This window comes from Nannobrachium achirus, assembly GCF_963921795.1.
Source record: "Nannobrachium achirus genome assembly, chromosome: 19".
NCBI classification, from domain to species: domain Eukaryota; kingdom Metazoa; phylum Chordata; class Actinopteri; order Myctophiformes; family Myctophidae; genus Nannobrachium; species Nannobrachium achirus.
Window position 1 is genome coordinate 21,834,570 of NC_137826.1, and position 19,134 is coordinate 21,853,703.

At 39.0% G+C, this 19,134-nt stretch overlaps 1 protein-coding gene across 1 annotated transcript in view; it reads right to left on the bottom strand.

The window, feature by feature from the left end:
• The window catches only part of nrxn2a (neurexin 2a), a gene marked incomplete at both ends in the record, with an annotated part of 219,172 nt that overhangs the window by 94,031 nt on the left and 106,007 nt on the right, over positions 1-19,134 (bottom strand). The window contains 3 exon segments of the mRNA XM_080749320.1: positions 11,410-11,529; positions 12,347-12,520; positions 14,396-14,586. Of these exon segments, the coding sequence (XP_080605446.1) occupies positions 11,410-11,529; positions 12,347-12,520; positions 14,396-14,586 (485 nt within the window).

A 19,134-nucleotide genomic window follows, 5' to 3' on the forward strand; every position in this document is an offset into this window, starting at 1 on the left:
TTACTTGATAACAGAATACAAATATGATGTGGAAGAAGTTTAAATCTCATCCCAAGAGTGCAACACTTTGAAGCCCTATCTGAGAGGATTGGATTTGGAGTATGGGTGTAAAAGATTTATTTTAATTAAACAAACGTATATTTCTTATTGGTATCATTCTATCATAGATCACATATCAAAGTGATCCCAATTCTGTTTTTTGGTTTTGAAAATGTAATCCAAAATTAAATCCACTTGGAAGTTTTGAACTCTTGAGCCCTTTAAAAAAGGGATGTAAGAAATTATATTTCTTACATAATAAGAAGATATTATATAAGACAATAACTGGTCATCTTTGATATTTGTATTGCAATTCCCCATAGCACGACACAGGGAGGTTTGTGCCCCACAAAATTGGCAATAAACTGCTTAAATTAGGGAAATTTTTAAATTCTGTTTTGTCAGTCCCTGCCCAAAGTATCCACAAACAATCCTCATGTGCGGCATAGCTCAGGGGTAGAGAAACCGTTATTAGAGCACGAAGGGTTCCCGAAGGGTTCCCAGTTCGAATCCGGGCTCCCCCTGAGTTAATGTCGAAGAGTCATTGAGCAAGACTCTGAACCCCTAATTGCTCCCGGTGAGTTGGGTGAATGTAATGCACAATCTATGTAAAGCGCCTTGGATAAAAGCACTATATAAATGCACCATTTACTATTTATGTGCAATTTCACATTGATTGGCCAACCCATTGAGGAGAGAGATTGTTGCAGACAGACATACAGACCTTATCTTTCATTGAAAATGGATGAAAACAAGATATGGAGCCTACAGTATCTCTGGGGAAGCATGGTTTAAAATACAAAGTCTGGGAAATTGGTTATATTTCGGAAAGCCATATTTATAAAGCAGAACGATCTATAATGCAGCTCAGCACTTTCTAGGATAACGGGAACATTATCCCTTCTGACCTCACGGTAATTACTTTTGACTGCCGGTAATTTAGCCAATTTAGTCATTGAAGCATTCTTCAGTTGTCCTGGCCAAAATAGCCTCTTTGGATAAGAGCACATGGCAGAAATCCAAAATATGGATAGCAGCAAGGAAATTACATTTACAGTACCAGTGTGTCAGGTAGACAGTTGATTTCAAATAGCAAAATCAATGTGAATGTGATTGAATGAATGTGTCGCCCCTTCTGAATTCTTATTTTTCCATTTTCAGAATGGCTAAGATAGAAATGAGGTCCTATTGTTTTTGAAACAATTGGTGTGGAGTGTCGTACGGGGACCTTGTGGACAGAGAATTGTTTATTTGTTGTTGAATTCTGCTTAGACTTCAGTGGTACACAAATGGATAAACAGGCAGTAACACAGAAATATGTAGGCATATCGCCACGAATATCAAATAGTAAATGCACAGAAATGTGCAGAAGGTACAAAGACCAACACACACACACACACACGCGCACACACGCACACACACGCGCACACACACACACACACACACACACACACACACACACACACACAACACACACACACACACACACACACACACACACACACACACACGCACACACACACACACACACACAAAAAGAAAACAATTAGGTGGGTAGTGAGGCGTAGGAACACGCCAAGAACCTTGAGCACAAGGAACCCTGGAAAATGCTGTATATAGCTATTAGCACAACCTCTTTATCACGTTAAAACACATTTTATGGCCATTGACCATAATATCACTATAAGCAATGGTACTTCTCATGCTGTGGCTTTCGGGCAGAAACCTTTATCTCCATATTTCAACTCTGTATGTTTTATCCTAAATTAATGCCCTACTGTCTATGACAGTGTCGCGCAAAAGTGGCATAAATAGCAGATCTACTAGCTCACAACATTGTGAGCTTGTAGATATTCGTGTAGATATTCTATCTTCCTCTGTAGTTATGATTTAGTCACAAGGTCTTAATTAAATTGGTTATTTATTCATGCAACCTTATCACATTTTTATTTTATTTTTATTTTTTATTTTTTTTTGGGGGGGGGGGATTGATTGATTGATTGACCTTACAGTTCACTGGTACAAGGTCAACTAAAAGGAGATCCTAGAAAAGACTAAGCTTATTTCCATAGGAAACCATTGAAGTATCTCATATAACATTGAATGACAGACGGATAATACACAGTACTATGCAGTAGATATAGTAAAAAAAAAGAAGTAAATACATAAAAATAAAATAAACAGTGCAAAAACATTGCTGAAAAATAACATTTCTTTTAATAGCATGAATGTTTCCGCCTGACAGACGATGATGATACTGGTGGTGTTGGGCCTGGAGATGATGATGTGTCAGAACCTTTTAATTCTAGCAGGTCTCCATGTGACGAGAATAGCAGTCTGCTGCTCTCAGAAGCCACGGTCCCGGGGCGAGAGCTTATTTTTCTCATTTAGATCCCTTCCTAAAATAGTTTAATAACGCTCTGCCTAGCTAATCCTGCTGGTGGCCTTTGGGATATACAGTGGTGGTAATCTGGAAAGACACCACCTGAAAGGAAGGTCAAATGCAAGCAAAAGGGAATTTGAGGAAGACCTCCAAAGTTCTACCTTAAAAAATATAAATAAATGATGAGCTTTTTTTCTTCTTTAAATGGAAATTGCATGATGATAAATAATAGCCTAAAATAGTAAATTTTGCATTTATATAGAGCTTTGATCCAAAGCGCTTTACAATGTGCATTACATTCACACACACACACACACACACACACACACACACACACACACACACACACACACACACACACACACTGCGAGGCGTTGTGTGCTTGTTGATCTGCTGTTTTCACTACTTTTGTGCGACGGCCTTGTACGATGAAGCAGGGCTTTACTTTGCGAAAGAACATACAAATTTGAAACTTGGAGATACGAGGTTTCCACCCGACAACGACGATATGCAGATAGCATCTTATGTACAGTAGACTCGCCAGGTTCATTTATAGACCTGCGTGTATAGTTTCAATGTAGAGATTATTTATTTTTTGATATTATACTGTTTAGACTGATGATGGGTTCTAGGCTTACCTATGATCCTGGATTACTATTTCTATGCATTTGATGTATTACCCCGTATTTACCTGCTTACCGTAAATTGCTCTGGATTAGGAGCATCTGCTAAATGCCTAAATTGATGTAGCATATTTTGTAATGCTGATTGCAGTTCACAGTTCAACGCGAATATAAACTTCAAACTTCAAAGAGCAAGCAAGATGGCATGCTTGTTAGAATTTCATTCAGGTCTTTTAAATAAGAGCAACAACATTTGATTTCCACCGCCAAAAGAAATGAAGGCTACACATAAGCAGGAACAGCTGCATGTCAATGTTATCTTAGCCACACGCAGAGAGGGCTACAGGCACAACTTGCATGGCTGCACTTGCTGGTAAAGGGATTTAAACAAGTCAATGAAGTATTTACTTTAACCACTTAAGCCCTATTTTATACCTCATCGTACAATGGTGCGGCATGGCTGAAATAGCCAATCTACAAGCTCACAACGTGTGTCCCATCACCATGTGTTATGAGCTTGTAGATCTGCTTTTTGTGTTGCCATTTTTGAAAATGCTGCCCAAAATCAGGACGCCAGGGTTAATGTAAAAGAACAACGACATTTGAACCAAAGGTATAATTATATTCTCCGCACTTTTATGACAGGCACTGGCATTTTGTCCAGAACCAGCTACAGTAAGGCAGGATTTGCAGGGCTGATTAAAAGGGTTCGTGATGGGAAGGCATGCATGCATGTTGTTCTCTTGCAGCCTACAGTCCCAGAATGTGTCACACAGTCAAACCCTGCAGAGCTTCTTTTTTCACACATAGCTTCTGTGATGACAGTAATGGTTGTATTTGTTGCCAGAAATGTGAAATTTGTTGCCAGAAATAGTTCAGCATTATGCACACACAAGCATATACACACACACAGACACGTACGCACGCATGCACACAATGACAAACACTCTTACACACCCTCTCTCGCACACATGGACGCACACACGCACACACACGCACTCTTGTGCGCGCAGACACACACACACACACACACACACACGCACACACGCACACACGCACACACGCACACACACACACACACACACACACACACACACACACACCTCTATATATTTCTTAAATACACGCTGGTGATGAGAGTTTCAAAGTAATAATAATGTAATCATGGAGGTTAACTAGATCATTGCAATTTCCATATTTTCCCTCTACAGAAACATCGGTGCAGCAAATGTGGCAGAGAACAGCATTATTTGGAGGGCATTGGCGATGAAAAGAGGAGCAAATTATTTATACAGATGTCTGCAGCATACCCGCCACATACGGTATGACTTCATTTGCAAAAGCACTATAGGAGCAAAAAGAAAAGGCTTTCAGATTCCTTCGGATGCCTTTTGAAGTCTATTGTATCAGAAGGGCACGCCTTACATTTCATTAATAGTCTATCACGTTTCATAAACACTTGAAGCGCATATTCTTTTCTGCTAACAGCGGTTTGGAATAGGCAATGATAATACATATGACAGTAATACATTTCATTTCACAACAGCAAAGACATCAACATAGAAATCTAAACAAAGAATGACTATTGCAGCCACTCTGAATGTGGTGGGTCCTCAAATGACATGGCAGTAGAAACATAAAGGAGAATTGGTTTGTCTGCCTGGCCCGCAGGGCGTTTGTGCTTTACTCAAGTCAACTGTGTTGTATTAAAATATGTTAAATTACATAATATAATAATAATAATAATACATTTAATTTGTAACACACATTTTCAGAAATCTCAAAGTGCTACATACGGGAAACATAGGGATGGGACGATAACCGTTATTATCGTTTATCGTGATAAAAAACATGTATCGTGGAGATTCAAATTTTCGTGAAATTATCATGCACTGGGATCAATTCACCTTTTATTTGCCGAGCTGCATAACCAGTACCATTTAAACCCTCTATAATTTGGTAAAACGGACCTTACTTGATACAGTCTTTTTGTCACCCTACCAAATTTCTTTGCAAAAAAAATCCAATCTACAAGCTCACAACGCAATCGTAACGCGACATGTTATGAGCTTGTAGATTTATTTGGCAAATGTTCTGCCCCAGGATAATGGATTTGTGGGATATTTTGATTATAATATCGTAAATCACAATTTCTTTGGTCAAAATAATCGTGACATGAAATGTTCATATCGTCCTATATCCCTAGGGACAGATGACAGATATCTAACTTTATTTGAACACTGATCATCTGTCTGCTCACTGCATTCAAGTACATCAGTTCCTTCAATTATGTTGTTGGTGCATCAAGGCTTGTGATGAGTTAGTTATATTGCGTTAAACTATATTATATACTTACAAAATAAGTCTTAAATGTTTTCATTCCATATTGAATGAATAACACTAGTTTTGAGATAGGGGATACATTGCATAATGACAATATATAAAGGTAAAAAAGAAAACTCATAATGTTTATGCGTGTGGCTGGCCCTGTGTAAGGGATATTTGAACAGTGTGTGTACAACTGCTCATAGGAATAGAATGGCCTCCAGGGCAGGTTTCTCCAGTTAGCTCAGACTACATTTTATCAAATAAACCCTATTTTCGTTGAAAAGTAAGGGTATATCATGTGATAATTTGTGAACAGTTTTTGTTGTCTGTTTTCGGTCTAAACTTTGTCATTTTGGCACCATTGAAAATGAGGGCTCAGCCCTATATAACCTCATTTCCATTATCAAGTGTCTGAGCCATGCTGGGCTGTTCTGGGCTGTTCTGGGCTGTGAGGGTTAGTATTTGACCAAGTAAGTAAGTAAAACTCATTGAGATTAAAATCTCTCATCAAAGAGTGACCTGGCCAAGAGAGAGGCATGAAACATTACAATAATAAACAAATAATACAACAATTAGTCATTCCATTACAATCAGGGAAAATTGGGCTATGTTCTGGTGTTGCTATGGTAACTCAGTTATTTTGTTATACTTCATAGAATGTCTTTACTGTGTGACAAAATGACATACGTTTAACGTGACTAATATTGATACTTTGAAAAACACTAAAAGAAAATATGTCATTTTTGACAATTCATGGAAGTATAACTTTGTTGTAACTTGTAGGATTTAAACCCCACCTTCACAGCCCCATTCTAAAAAGTACCAGGAGCCAAGCGGGGCTAAGAAGGACTGAATCTGTGCCCAAGTGGACTGTTTCATTTATTGTGATTTTCACAATACAGCATGGCATGGCACTGCACTGTAGTGGAAAAAGGGATAAATGCGTCCTCCGAGAGTCCATTGTTCAGGATAAAATACTCAAACAATAATTCCCCATCAGTCTTGTCTTAACCCTCTTATTATTTTTATATTCTACCCTATATCTTGGGTTGTATTCCAATATGACCAGAACACTGTCTAACATGTGTAGCTCTGACCCCCATATTACTATAAAGTAGGTTGGCTTGTAATAAAGAAACTTGTTTTCACCTGTTGTTTTCACTCTGGAGAAGTGCGTCAGCACAAAAAGCCTAAACTGTAACGTACAGTACCACCTGATACCGAGGACTCACCACTGAAGACTGGCCTACATGTACAGTACAGTATACAGGCCTATGTTTACCCTGTTTGTTTGTATTTTGATGACTCACCTTTTCTACAATAAGAAACCTTGAATGGAGAATGATTCCTCGGAGAAAGGTTTCTGGAGCACCATACATACTATACTGTATGTTTGACAGTGCAGGGATCTTCAACGGGGGGTCCGTGAACCCTATAGGGGGTCCTCAATAGCCAAATCTTTGTGTGAAAGGATTATCACACAAAGCTGCAATTTGAGAGCAACATACCTACAGTATAGTATTCAGTCTCAATATCAAGCTGGGAGTCTTATGCCAAGTCTCAGTCTAGTTTTGGCAGCGTGTTTATTCTGCAAGGTGCACTGCACTAATGCGAGTCTTGTATATTTACTAATTCAGCAATCTGAAAACCCATTAGGTAAAAAAAAAATAAAGAAGTAGGAACTCGGTTAGGATCCTCCCCTTATAGTCCACTACCTCCCTCCTGCTTTTGAGTTAATTCCTACTAGCAAAATCATTGCATGTTTAGGGCGTTAGTGGTGTCTTGAGAGATTACTAATTCAGAGATGAACCACATGAACCTATGCACCCCTATTCTGGGTATGCCTTGACCCATTCAGAACGGGTACACATTTTATGTATCATTATTTTATGCTTTAACTATTGAAAAATAGCAGATATACAAGCTCACAGCGCGGCAACGAGTGCCGCACTGCGAGCTTGTAGAAAACATAGCTTGTAGCTTGTAGATCTATTTTTGAAAAATCTTGAAAATTAGAATTTTGACCCGATTCTATAAGTGTCTTTTGAATCCTTCTAAGATTTTTTGAAAAACCTATCTTTCTATGTCAGCAATCTGGCCAGCCATCGTCAAAGAAAAGGTCCTTTTCACTTAACTGGAGCTCAGTTAGTCTGTTTTTGAGAGACTACTATGTCAGTGGTTCTCAACCCTTTTCATGTGAAGGACCCCCAAAATGATATTTATTTGGCCACGGACCCCCATTTCAAAATATTTAGTTCCAGGGACCACCCAGAAGCAAAATTTGAGTTACAAACGTTCGCTTTGAAAATACATAATATTCAAAGATTTGCAACATTTTCACGACTTTTTCAAAAATAGCAGATCTACAAGCTCGCAGCGCGGCACTCGGTGCCGCGCTGTGAGCTTGTATATCTGCTATTTTTCACTGGTTAAAGCATTCAATAATTCTAGGCCTAAATGGTTAATGTGCGAACATTCAGTGGAAAAAGCACATCTACAACCTCTACAAAGACTAGATCTGCTATTTGCATCACAGAGATTTGGTGTAGAGAGAAAAAAGGAGGGGGGCAAGTATAGAGCAAGCTCTGGGGGGAACCTGGTTAAATATATAGTATATACTACTGGGTTTTAAGTGGTTACATACAACACCTTGTGCCCACATTGTAAAACGGCTCCCAAGGGTGCAAACCTACATTTGGAAAGGCATGTCATAAAGGTTGTAACAAAAAAAGAGAAGAAAAAAGCTTTGATACCGTGATAAGTGTGCTCACAAAATTGAAACGCCACCAAAGACATCAAAATCTCAACGATAAGAAAATGACAGTCTGGGATGATGTTGCAGCAACTTCAACTTTGCACTGAAAGCAGAGAGATAACGCTGTTGAAATGTCATCCCTTCCCCTCTGTGTATATACATTCTCCGACTGAGCTTTCCTCTCACAACTGATGTTTGTCAAGCTGAAAATGCTGCAGTCACACAGCAGAAAATGGAGGAGAGAGTGATATATATATATCTTTTTTTTAAAGATTATTTTAACCCTGCAAGGCCCAGCGTTGCTTTTTGGCAACATTTTTTAAATCATTTTTTAAAAAATGTTATAATTAGTTTTCCTGTTCTTTTTTCACATTAACATGACCATTAAATCCTATTGTTTAGTATTACAATGCCATTGGCCATGATATTTGCATATAAATACCCCCCACAGAGGCTGACATTCACACCTCCCAGAGAAGTTGAAATTCCAGCATCTGGACGAACAACATCTCACTTTTTAACTGAAGATTCCTCACTAAAACATAAGTAAAATGCCTTTAATATTTTTTTTTTCCGTGATCATTAGAATGTCTAGAACACGTGCATATGTTAATATTGTGAAAAATATCCTCAAAATGCAAATTAGAGCATGATTTATGATTTATGGCTATAAAACCTTACAAAAACATTATTAATGTTTTAACATTACATTTTCCTGTGATTAGGACTGCTACAACACCATCTGATTTAAAAAACAAATTGGGCCAGTAGAAATTAATTCGGGTCTTGCAGGGTTAAAGGCATTCCGGTCTTGTCGATAGCATAGCAGGGAGACAGCCAGGGGAGAGAGAGATTGGAGGTTGGCGAAAGTGGTAGACATGGGAAAACAGGACCATGAGCTAGATTCAAACCCACGACGACAGCAGCAGAGCTCTGCCTATGTGGCATGCACACTAAGTGGGTGAGCCTCTGTGGCTCGGCTGCTCTGCAATGTTCCACTGCAAAATTTAGTGTCGCTAATGGCTGAGTCACATGCAATTAATTACTCCCCAACACTAATCTACAGTATGTAATCAAACATTCAGATTGATCTTTTCACTGGCTGTCTCTCCAGGGTTTAGAGCTGCTCAAGACTCCATCAACAGAGAATGTGTTTAAAGTGCCAAAGACCCCGAATGTGACTTTTGTTATGCTTTTTCTTTTTTTCCCTTCATTGTTTGAGAGAATTACCATTGATTGTGGATATTAACATAATGGCCCTACACTGTGTATAACATGATAATTAATACAGTATTAAATAATTATGTATTATTAGGATATGAGCATTAACACATTGTTTAATTATTTCTGTACACGTCTGCAACAAGGGGGGCTAAATTTGTGATGAACACACGTTTAATATTATCTATTTCTTCCTGTTGCAGGAATAGCAACACTTCATTTTGGACATGCAATTCCATGTTGTGGTTGATTGAATGGTTTTGTACAAAAATGTGGTTATTGTCACATGACTCATGAGAACTACAAAAAAATCATGTTTCGATTCTGCAGCAAACTGACATATATGCACCTACGGTATGTGGAAGTGAAATTGCTTGTTTAGAGGCCACTCAACGTGTGATTACAATTTGGGGCAGATTGGATGCTGCTTTAATTATTTCTGCTTTCTGTTTATTTTGGAAAATGGGCTACTCCCACAAACCTTGGAAGCCAAAAATCTGAATGGTTATGTTCATCACATGAAAAAAGATAAACGTGTGCAAACTGCGAAATCCTGGTATCACTTCCGTTCCCACCTGGTTGACGGAGTTGTTCTCACCATTCTGAATCCAAGACTTTTTTTTTTAAACATCACTTCATAAAATAACTGTATTCCAAAATTAAACGAATGAGTCTTGCAATTCTGTCAGAGAGATACAGTATGACTCAGTGTCATTTATGATATTTAGTTAATGGGGAATATAACTCTGTGACTAAGGGGGGTTACAGAAGTGACAGAGCCTGGAAGTGTGCATACAAAGTTCACCAACAACAATCAGTCGAGTGTTGTCTGAGATTAGCGGTGCAAAGGCAGACACACACATACAGACCCGCAGAAAAAGGGGTATAAACATAGCCTTTGCCTCCCGGCCTGTGAAGACAATCAATCAAACCATCAGGAAACATGGTAAATTGCCACCATCCGTCGTAGTATTTAAATTAGGATCTAACATAGCAGACACATCATCACACAGCAGAGCAGATCACACATCACAGCATAATGGTTTCATCTTACCTGCTGAAGTCTGTCTTTCTGGAATTTGGCTTGTTGCAAATTGAACAAATAAGATTGTCTAAATCCAAGTCCTTGACTATGTAGTTCAGTTTCAATGACAGTGAACGAGTGCATGATGGTTAGTTGAACGAACTTACAGTAGTTCATAGTAGTTAGCAGCCTTGATGTCATGTAAAAACATTGACTATATTCACTTTCATGCTTAGAATTTGATAACCTCAATACCACAACAACGTTGACTAACTTCATGGTAACCCGTTAACACAGACGTGGAGGGATTACTCATAATGATGTCTCTGCATGTGTCCTGTCCCACCCACATCAATTCATAAGCAAACCACACACAAATTGAGCTCTTATTGGATTAGGTTATAGTCATGATTAGAGCGAGGGAGGCAGTTTGGTAACAAAGTCCGTTTCTATGCATCGGAAAGAGGAACTTACTATACATGGGTTTCCTTTTTCTTTCTTTTTTTACTCACAGTCACGTAGGCAAGGGCAAGGGTGGCCCACTTGGCATGCAGGGCGCCTGTGCATGTGCCCACTGCCCAGGTTGCCCTTTTGGTTGACGCAGCTCCCAAACCATATATTCCATGCTGTCAGAGACTTCCTATTGTGCCTGCTATACTGGGTCTTCCTTTCAGCTTTCGTACTGACAATAAGATGAGGATAGTGGAAACTCCACTTCCCTATAATAATAATAATTTTAAATGAATTATATTCTCTTCAGAGGGATTGGAAAAGAGTGACAGTATCTTGTCTACACACAGGGAAACTATATTTTCTCTTCTATACTTTGTTTTAAATTGTGTGGTTTTAGACGACAAACAAACCAATCAACTACAGAAACAACCATTTAATCAGCTGATCAACAAACCAACGAATCCTCTACCCAACTGATCAACCAAAGCGTCAACTCAACGGGAGCATCAAATAAAACCATGAAGATAAAAAAAGATAACAATTCCGCTGTTGCACTGGATACAACATAACGCAGTGTACTCACGGTCATTGCAGAATGGACCTCCATAGGTGGTCATGGTGCAGTCACAGGAGAAGCCCTCCCACAGCTGAAGACACACTCCCTGGTGGTGGCAAGAGTCCTCTGTGCAGGTGGTGCTGGGGCCTGGAGGAGGAGGAGAGGTGGAGTGAAACATAGGTGGTGCAGGAAACAGGAGCAGGTGCAGAGTGGGAAGGAGGAGGCGACAGCATTCAAAGTGGATTAAAGATACATACCTGCACCGTGCAGGTTGTTATACCTGCAAGTATATATACAGTACCTGCACAGTGTAGGTATTTATATGAGCAGTGGAAATACCACTTTAGAGCTGGTGGAAGCGAATTGAAAAATGGCCAGGCGATGGGTGCACTAAACTAGTGGTTCTCAAACGCTTCTGGCTGCAGTAACCACTTATACTGATTTCTGAAGCCAAGTACCCCTTCCCCTGACTACAGCATTTTCTTATAAAACGTTTATTTCAAAAGATGAGTTCCAATTCCAATATGTTAAAAATAAAACAGCATAATGGCAAATAAACGGGTTCTGTTCAATAACAGTTGTAACAGTCAAGTAATTGATGTAATTTGGTTTAATAATTTACAAATGAGCAGGTTCGCACAAAGTATGTCAATGTTCTATCATTAACCATAACGGTAAAATACATATTCCCATTTTCTGGAATATTTCATTTCACTTCTGTAATAAAATAATAATATAAGAAAAAAAAAGAAAAGAAAAGTAAAATAATCATGCTCTGTAAATAGACTGTGATGAACGACCCTGACAATAGGAAAATCTGACCACGATTATACATTTTGCCATAATCATGCAGCCCTAATAGAAACCACATTATGAAAACGCATACCCTCCCAGTCCCACCCCTTCCAGATAGATTGTTGTTCTAACACCCTCTCCTCCCCCCAGAGCCGGACCCCCGTCTCACCTCCGCAGCCGCGCTCCACCTGCCCCACCTTGTGCAGGGCGTCGGCCAGCAGGTCTGGGAGCCTCCCGTTCATATCAACAGATGCCAGGCAGCCCTGGTATCCCTCTCTGGACGCGATGAGTCTGGGCAGACTGTTGTACATGCCCTTACCAACACCCCCCACGTACAGCTCCCCTGGCATAGGACAAGAAGGAGCAGTGATCATCAGGATCAGTGGTGTAAATTAACTAAGTACATTTACTTAAGTACAATTTTTTAGGTATTTGTGCTTTACTTGAGTATTTCCAGTTTTCAGTGCTTTCACTTCTACACCACTACATCTCAGAGGCAAATATTGTACTTTTACTCCACTACAATTATTTGAAAACTTTAGTTACTACAGTAGTTACTTTGTAGATTTAGATTATTATTACAAAACATACATTAACGGCTTCAGCCCTATATACATTTCAGCCATTTGAAAATAGACGATCTACAAGCTCACAATAAAAATCAAATCAATAAAAGATTGGGCACTGGGCGATTAAATATTGTTTCATCATGGGCATTCAGTGTGTTGTACGTTTTGATGCCAATACTTTTGTACTTTCACTCAAGTAAATGTTTTATTTCGTACTTTTACTTGTAACAGAGTATATCTACATTCCACTATTGATACTTTTGCTTAAGTAAGAAATGTGAGTAATTTTTCAACCACTGATCAGAATTATTTGCACATTTACAGACGTATCCATTGTAGCTTCTTCCTTTTAATGCATGCTTGTATGAGTACTGCTGCACTTTGACTCCATCACCAAGAGGAATTATTTTAGAAAATAAATAAAAAATACAGTTTTGCCCCTATAGAACAGAATTACAGTATACTAGTGGAATAGCGTCACAGACAAACAGACTGACAGACATACAGTGGATAGATACAGTAGATTGAGATCAATTGATCGATCCATAGAGTTAGATACTGTAGATAGATGCAATAATAGATAGACACTATGTATAGACAGAAAAGACTGATAGATTCAGACAAATTAAATGTAAACACAAAATAATGTGTCTTGTCCTATGTCTCTGGAACACTACTGGAAGTATTATACATGATGCTTTCATTTGGCATTGGCATTTTGGAGTCGGTGGCTTTTTCAACACGTTGGTGTTCAACTGTGGGTTGAGCCTTGATGACTGTGAAGGCCACAGCATACCTCATGCCCTATGGATGGGGGCACTGTTCTCCTGGAAGGGACCACTCCCATCAGGATAGAAGAGTTTCGTCATAGGCTAAAGGTGATCACTCAGAATAACTTTGTATTGATTTGCAGCGTGCCTCGCCCTCTTCCCTATAAGGGGACAATAGGCTCCCCCACAGCGTAACAGAGCCACTGTCAGGGTCAAGCATTCAGGCCTGTATACTGTTCACTTTGTGTACACGCGCCCACTTCTAGGGGAATAACAGTGAAGGATGACTCATCATTGGACCATGGCACTTTTTTTTTTACACATCTCTGTAGTCCAGTGCCTATGATTTTTGCACCACTGAAATCTCAAATGTGCATTTGTCTTTGTAATGAGGGTATTACAGTATCCCTCTCTATAGTATGTAGATGTTGAAGGACTCTTCTTGCCTGATGTCTGATCATGTCCTGCGTTGACCAAAGGAAGAGTTGCTCTTCTGTTTTTCCTTACATATTGCACTAATGCGCGAGCATCACAGCCATCAAAGGTGCTACAATTCCCGACCCCATTTAGTGAAGTATTTCCCATAGACCGAAACACAGATGTCAACTTTAGTCACTTTTCCTGTTGGACCATTAGCAGTCTCTGTGACTGAAGTTGAGGCACATGCCATAGGCATATAGAGCATGACTGGATGTTAATTAATTAATTATAGTATCATGCGGTCCACCTGTGTGGAGGCACGATCTGCATTAATCGTTTCTCCACTAATTTATTCTGATCTGTTTCTACAATTTGTCACCTGTCGGTTGATCAACAGACAGACAGACAGACAGACAGACAGACAGACAGACAGACAGACAGACAACTATTCTACGGTACCTTTCAGGTCCAGGTTGCGGGCTCCGTTGGCATGTTGGGTGACGGTGCGGGAGTCGATCTTCAGGATGTGTACGTTGTTGTTGTCACGTGAGACCACCACATTGTGCCACTGGTTGTCGTTAAGGGGCTTGTCAGAGTTCCCCTTCATTAGTGACGGTCCGTTACCCAGGTCGAAGACATAATGAATGTACCTGCAACAACAAAACCCTTTCAACGTATGGATTGATTACAAATTAGGACTCGGCAGTATTTTACACCGTGTGTTTGTGTACTATATTGTGCAATGCCCTTTCTACACACAAAGTATCCTTACATTAGCACACAGACATGACCAAATTGTGTTAATTTTGAGGCATTTTCTCTTTCCATTATAATAACTGAGTTTCCGCATGTATGAAAAGTGAAAAAGCAAAATGATTCATCTTTTGAGAAAATAACAATACCTGGGCACTTCAAGAGAGACCACCCAAATAAAATATCGTCATTGTCAATAGCAGATGCGAGGTGTAGTCTGCTTTTATGTAGATCATCTATTTTCACTATTTTAAATCGTTTTTAAAATAATAACAAAACAAAAGAAAGGAAGGTTTCCACCCGACAACAACGATATACTGGACTGACGTTTCGACTTTTGTGCAGAGCAGTCGAGTTCTCCAGTATATTTTATTTGGGTAGTTTCTGCTTAAGTAACCAGGTATTATTATTTTCTCTGATGCAAGTTGTTCCTGTTGAGTACCGACGAGCCCTTCTACCTTCTGCTGGCTGAAGTGTGCAATACTTCTCTTTATCTACAGTATATGTTTTGTCTTTTGTTTCCCCCCGTCTTTTTTGATTTTCTTTTTGAGAAATCAAAATGAGAGCAGCTCCTGTTGTCCCTCTTGTCGGCAGGAGTTTTGAAAGCTATGTCGTGCAGGGCCCTACTGCTGACTAAGTGCTTATTGTGTTGTTGAAACCTCAGAGAAAGCGTGACTGTGTGGATTAAACACTTTGTGGTTAACTGTTGTCTTCTACGCCTGCTTCCTCTGGATAAAAAAAACAAACACTTCCTCTCTGAAACCAAATTATTCGCAAGAAATAAAACTTTCCTAAAGGATATGCCTGTTTCATTATTTACGCAACAGAGCTGCGAGATGGAGGAAGTGAGAGAGATCTCAGAGAAACAATTACCATTTCACTAGTAGGAAACATGGAATCACAGCATACAGCACTAGCTATACTTATCTAGGACAGACAATGAGCTCATCAGGGAGCTTTAACATAGCAATCACATCTTTTACAGAAAAGGCACGGCGAGCCCATTATGCACTTAGAAAAGACATTCCTGAATTCAAGCCCCCATAACAATTTGGCTTAAAATATTTGAATCCTCAATTCAACAGATTTTATTGTATGGCACTGAAGTCTGGGGACCTTTACTGAAGAGTAATTACAAAAAAATTGAACAATAAACCCCCCCAGCAGAATGACTGCATCTAGAATTCTGCAAGAACATTCTATGTAACAACAGAGCCTGCCCAGACCTGGCATCTAGGCTGAGCGTTGCAGATTGGGATGCTTTCGACAGAGAAAAGAGCTTATAAAGTAAACGCCACTTCCATTGCAATGTTAAAACTAATTGAAATGAATAACAGAAGTGACTATACCCATAATTGTCTAAATTAAATGAAACAACACAACAATTCAGAATTATTTAGAGACTACCATTCTTAAAATTAATGCTAATCTTTACAAAATACAGGGTCAGTGACCACGGTTTCCCATTGAGACGGTCATAGTATAAAGACATGGTATATGGGTATATATAAAACAGAAAACAAATATTTGAGTTGAGACCATACTTCAATTGTAAACAAAGAATATTCATATCATATTCCAATAACCAAAAGCAAACACAGTTGATTGTAATTCTTTTGGGTATGCTCAGAGATGGCAACAAGAACAAGTACAATGCGGGAATAACACTTTACAGTTCCCACCAATAATTCCCAACACTACTGTATAGTCCAAACACTGAATCCTCATAATAGGTGTTTCAGTACTCGCAATACATGAACCAAGTGATCACATTGCAGCAAAATAAAAAAGTACTGCAACTCTCTTTTTCATTGTGTCTTGTGAAAAGTATAAGAAAATTGTGGTGAAGATTCCACGTATTCTCTTTACATATTTAAGAAAAAAAGAAAAAAAGCTATCAGGAGAGAATATAAACAGTTTGGAACTAGAAGCCCGGTTTATTACTTTGTCATCAGACAAAGTAATAAAGAAATATAAGGCCCCTACTACCACTGTATTTGCCTATTCTTAGTTCTTTTGGTTATTGTTTTTATGGAGTTATTTTAACAACGTGGATATAACAAGTACTCTCTCTGCACACGCGCGTGTGTGTGCGTGTACATGTGCACGTATGTGCATTTGTCTGTGTTTCTGTCTGTCTGTCTGTAGCTAATCTCTGATCAGCACCAATTTTCCAATGAAAACTGCCAGTACAGTTAGTAGTCCACAAAATTACACATTTTACCCAACATATGTTTTATACTTAAATAAATATTTAACTTTTCAAGCAATCTAAATATTTAACTTAAATGTATAACAATGGAACTATGGTCTGGCTGAATCCTTTGCCCAATATGTTTTGTTCTATCTTGTCAAATGAATTGCATTGCACTGTTTTTAGCAGCATTGTTGATATTTTGTAGAACATTTATTGCAAACACGTTAATTGGATCAATTGCTTAGGGGCAATGATTTTTTTTTTTTTTTTTACATTTGTTGTTCTTAACTCATTTAGTGCCACCCTAGTCACCACTAGAGGGCGCCCAGTGGCCATAGAAAATCCCATAGAGATATGCTGGTATATGCAGAAGCCCTGCAGCCATGACTTGCCTGAACACTTTCCTTTGTGCATGTACAGGAAGAGGATGAAGTTAGCTTGAAGTTAGCTATTGGCTACCAAGCATTTTAGAAGCCTTATTTTCGTCAACTTAGCCATGATTAAACCTTGCACACCTCATGCATGGGAAAAAAACAGAGAAGAATGAGCTCTAAAAAATCCAATGCAATCCTGGATTGTTCACAGCTTTCAAACAAAAAAATCCGATTGGAAATCCGTTCAGGCATTCTTGAGATAATCGCCATTATGTTTTACATGTTATGTAAACAAACATGGCTGCCCTGTATGTTAGATGGGGTTGTATGGGGGTGGAACATGCAAAAAAAAATTTTTTAATATCCCGAACTAGTTCGGGATAGGCACTCTGGGATGCGATAATATATCCCGAACTAATTCGGGATAGGCACTCAATGAGTTAATATGCAGCACACGTCATAAGTCATTAACTCTCCTACTGCCAGATTATTTATTTATTTATTGGGTCTGGCGCCATCAAAAAGCGGCTTACCTTTGCGACGTTATAGTAGATAGACAGACAGACATTTATTTATTTTTTTTTATTTTTTTTGGTTGTGCAATAGTGCACTTTGGTCTGCCAGGCAGCAGAGGGCGGCGTCATGCGAGAATGAATGTGAATTGTCCTGCTATGTGTTGCCGTACATTCAGAGCAGTCACTGGCTACAGAGCCTCCGGGCCAGAGGAAATCAACAAGGAAGTGAATTGTTCTCCGTTGATCTAACGCATAATGGATTTTTTACACCATCACAGCGGAAAATGTGTTTACAGTAAACGGCCGCGCGACCCCTCATCAGCTTACAGTCATCAGACGAACGAACCGAACGAGCGCCGTATTGGCATCGAGGTTCTGTAAAAAATGGGGCGAGCGTTATCGTTCAAAGCGTGGGGAGAGTTAATAGTGAACAAATAGGTTTGAGTGGTAGAAAGACTAATAATGAAACACTATGCCTGGCACTAACTGTTGCTTCATATCAACTATTTATTCAGCATAAACAAAACATTTGTGACATGTTTATTCTTTTTTAATATATGGCAGAGATACTAATCTCTGTCCAACAAGCTGTGTTGATTTTGTCGACTAAAACTATGACTAAATATACTGACAATTTCATCAACAAACACAAACTAGACTAAAATGTTATGGAGGGACTAGTGGAGAAGAGATCCAATAGAACTAAGACAAGTCATTTTATGCTTGGTTGCGCTCGGATGTTGCACTGTGCTCTGCGACGTGTTGTGAGCATGCAACCAAGTGTAAAATCAGGCATTATGACACCATCAAGTCAAAATTAACTGCAGATTTAGTCTACTAAAATCCCATGGCATTTAGTCGACTAAAACATTTCAGATGACTAAAAGCTGACAATAAAGAAAGTGATGTCAAAATTAACACTGCTAATTACCCCTTCAATCAGGGACAGCATGTGTCATTGTAGATGTTGCTGTATACAGTAAGTATATACCGTAGCAACATTATGTGTTTTCAGAAAACTGTTAGGATATAGAAGGCATTTTTAGAATCAACCCTATACTAGATTTGATTCTTTAATACATATTGGTGATCCATTGTGCCATGTTGTTATAGGGCCCAGAGGAATCTTTAGTGGCTTCTCTGCATGCATAAGGACATGTTGTTATGACAGAACAGTGCAGTGCAGTGCTTTACTTGGCCCAGTTCCACTGCCTTGCTACTCTTACTTATTACCATTCCAGGTCCTGTAGTTTCTGTAGATTTGAGGGAATATCCTACAATAAACACAGCTAAAGGGTTTATCCAAACTGATCGGACACAAAGTTTGGCATTTGGTTGACATATTGATTCAGCAATCAA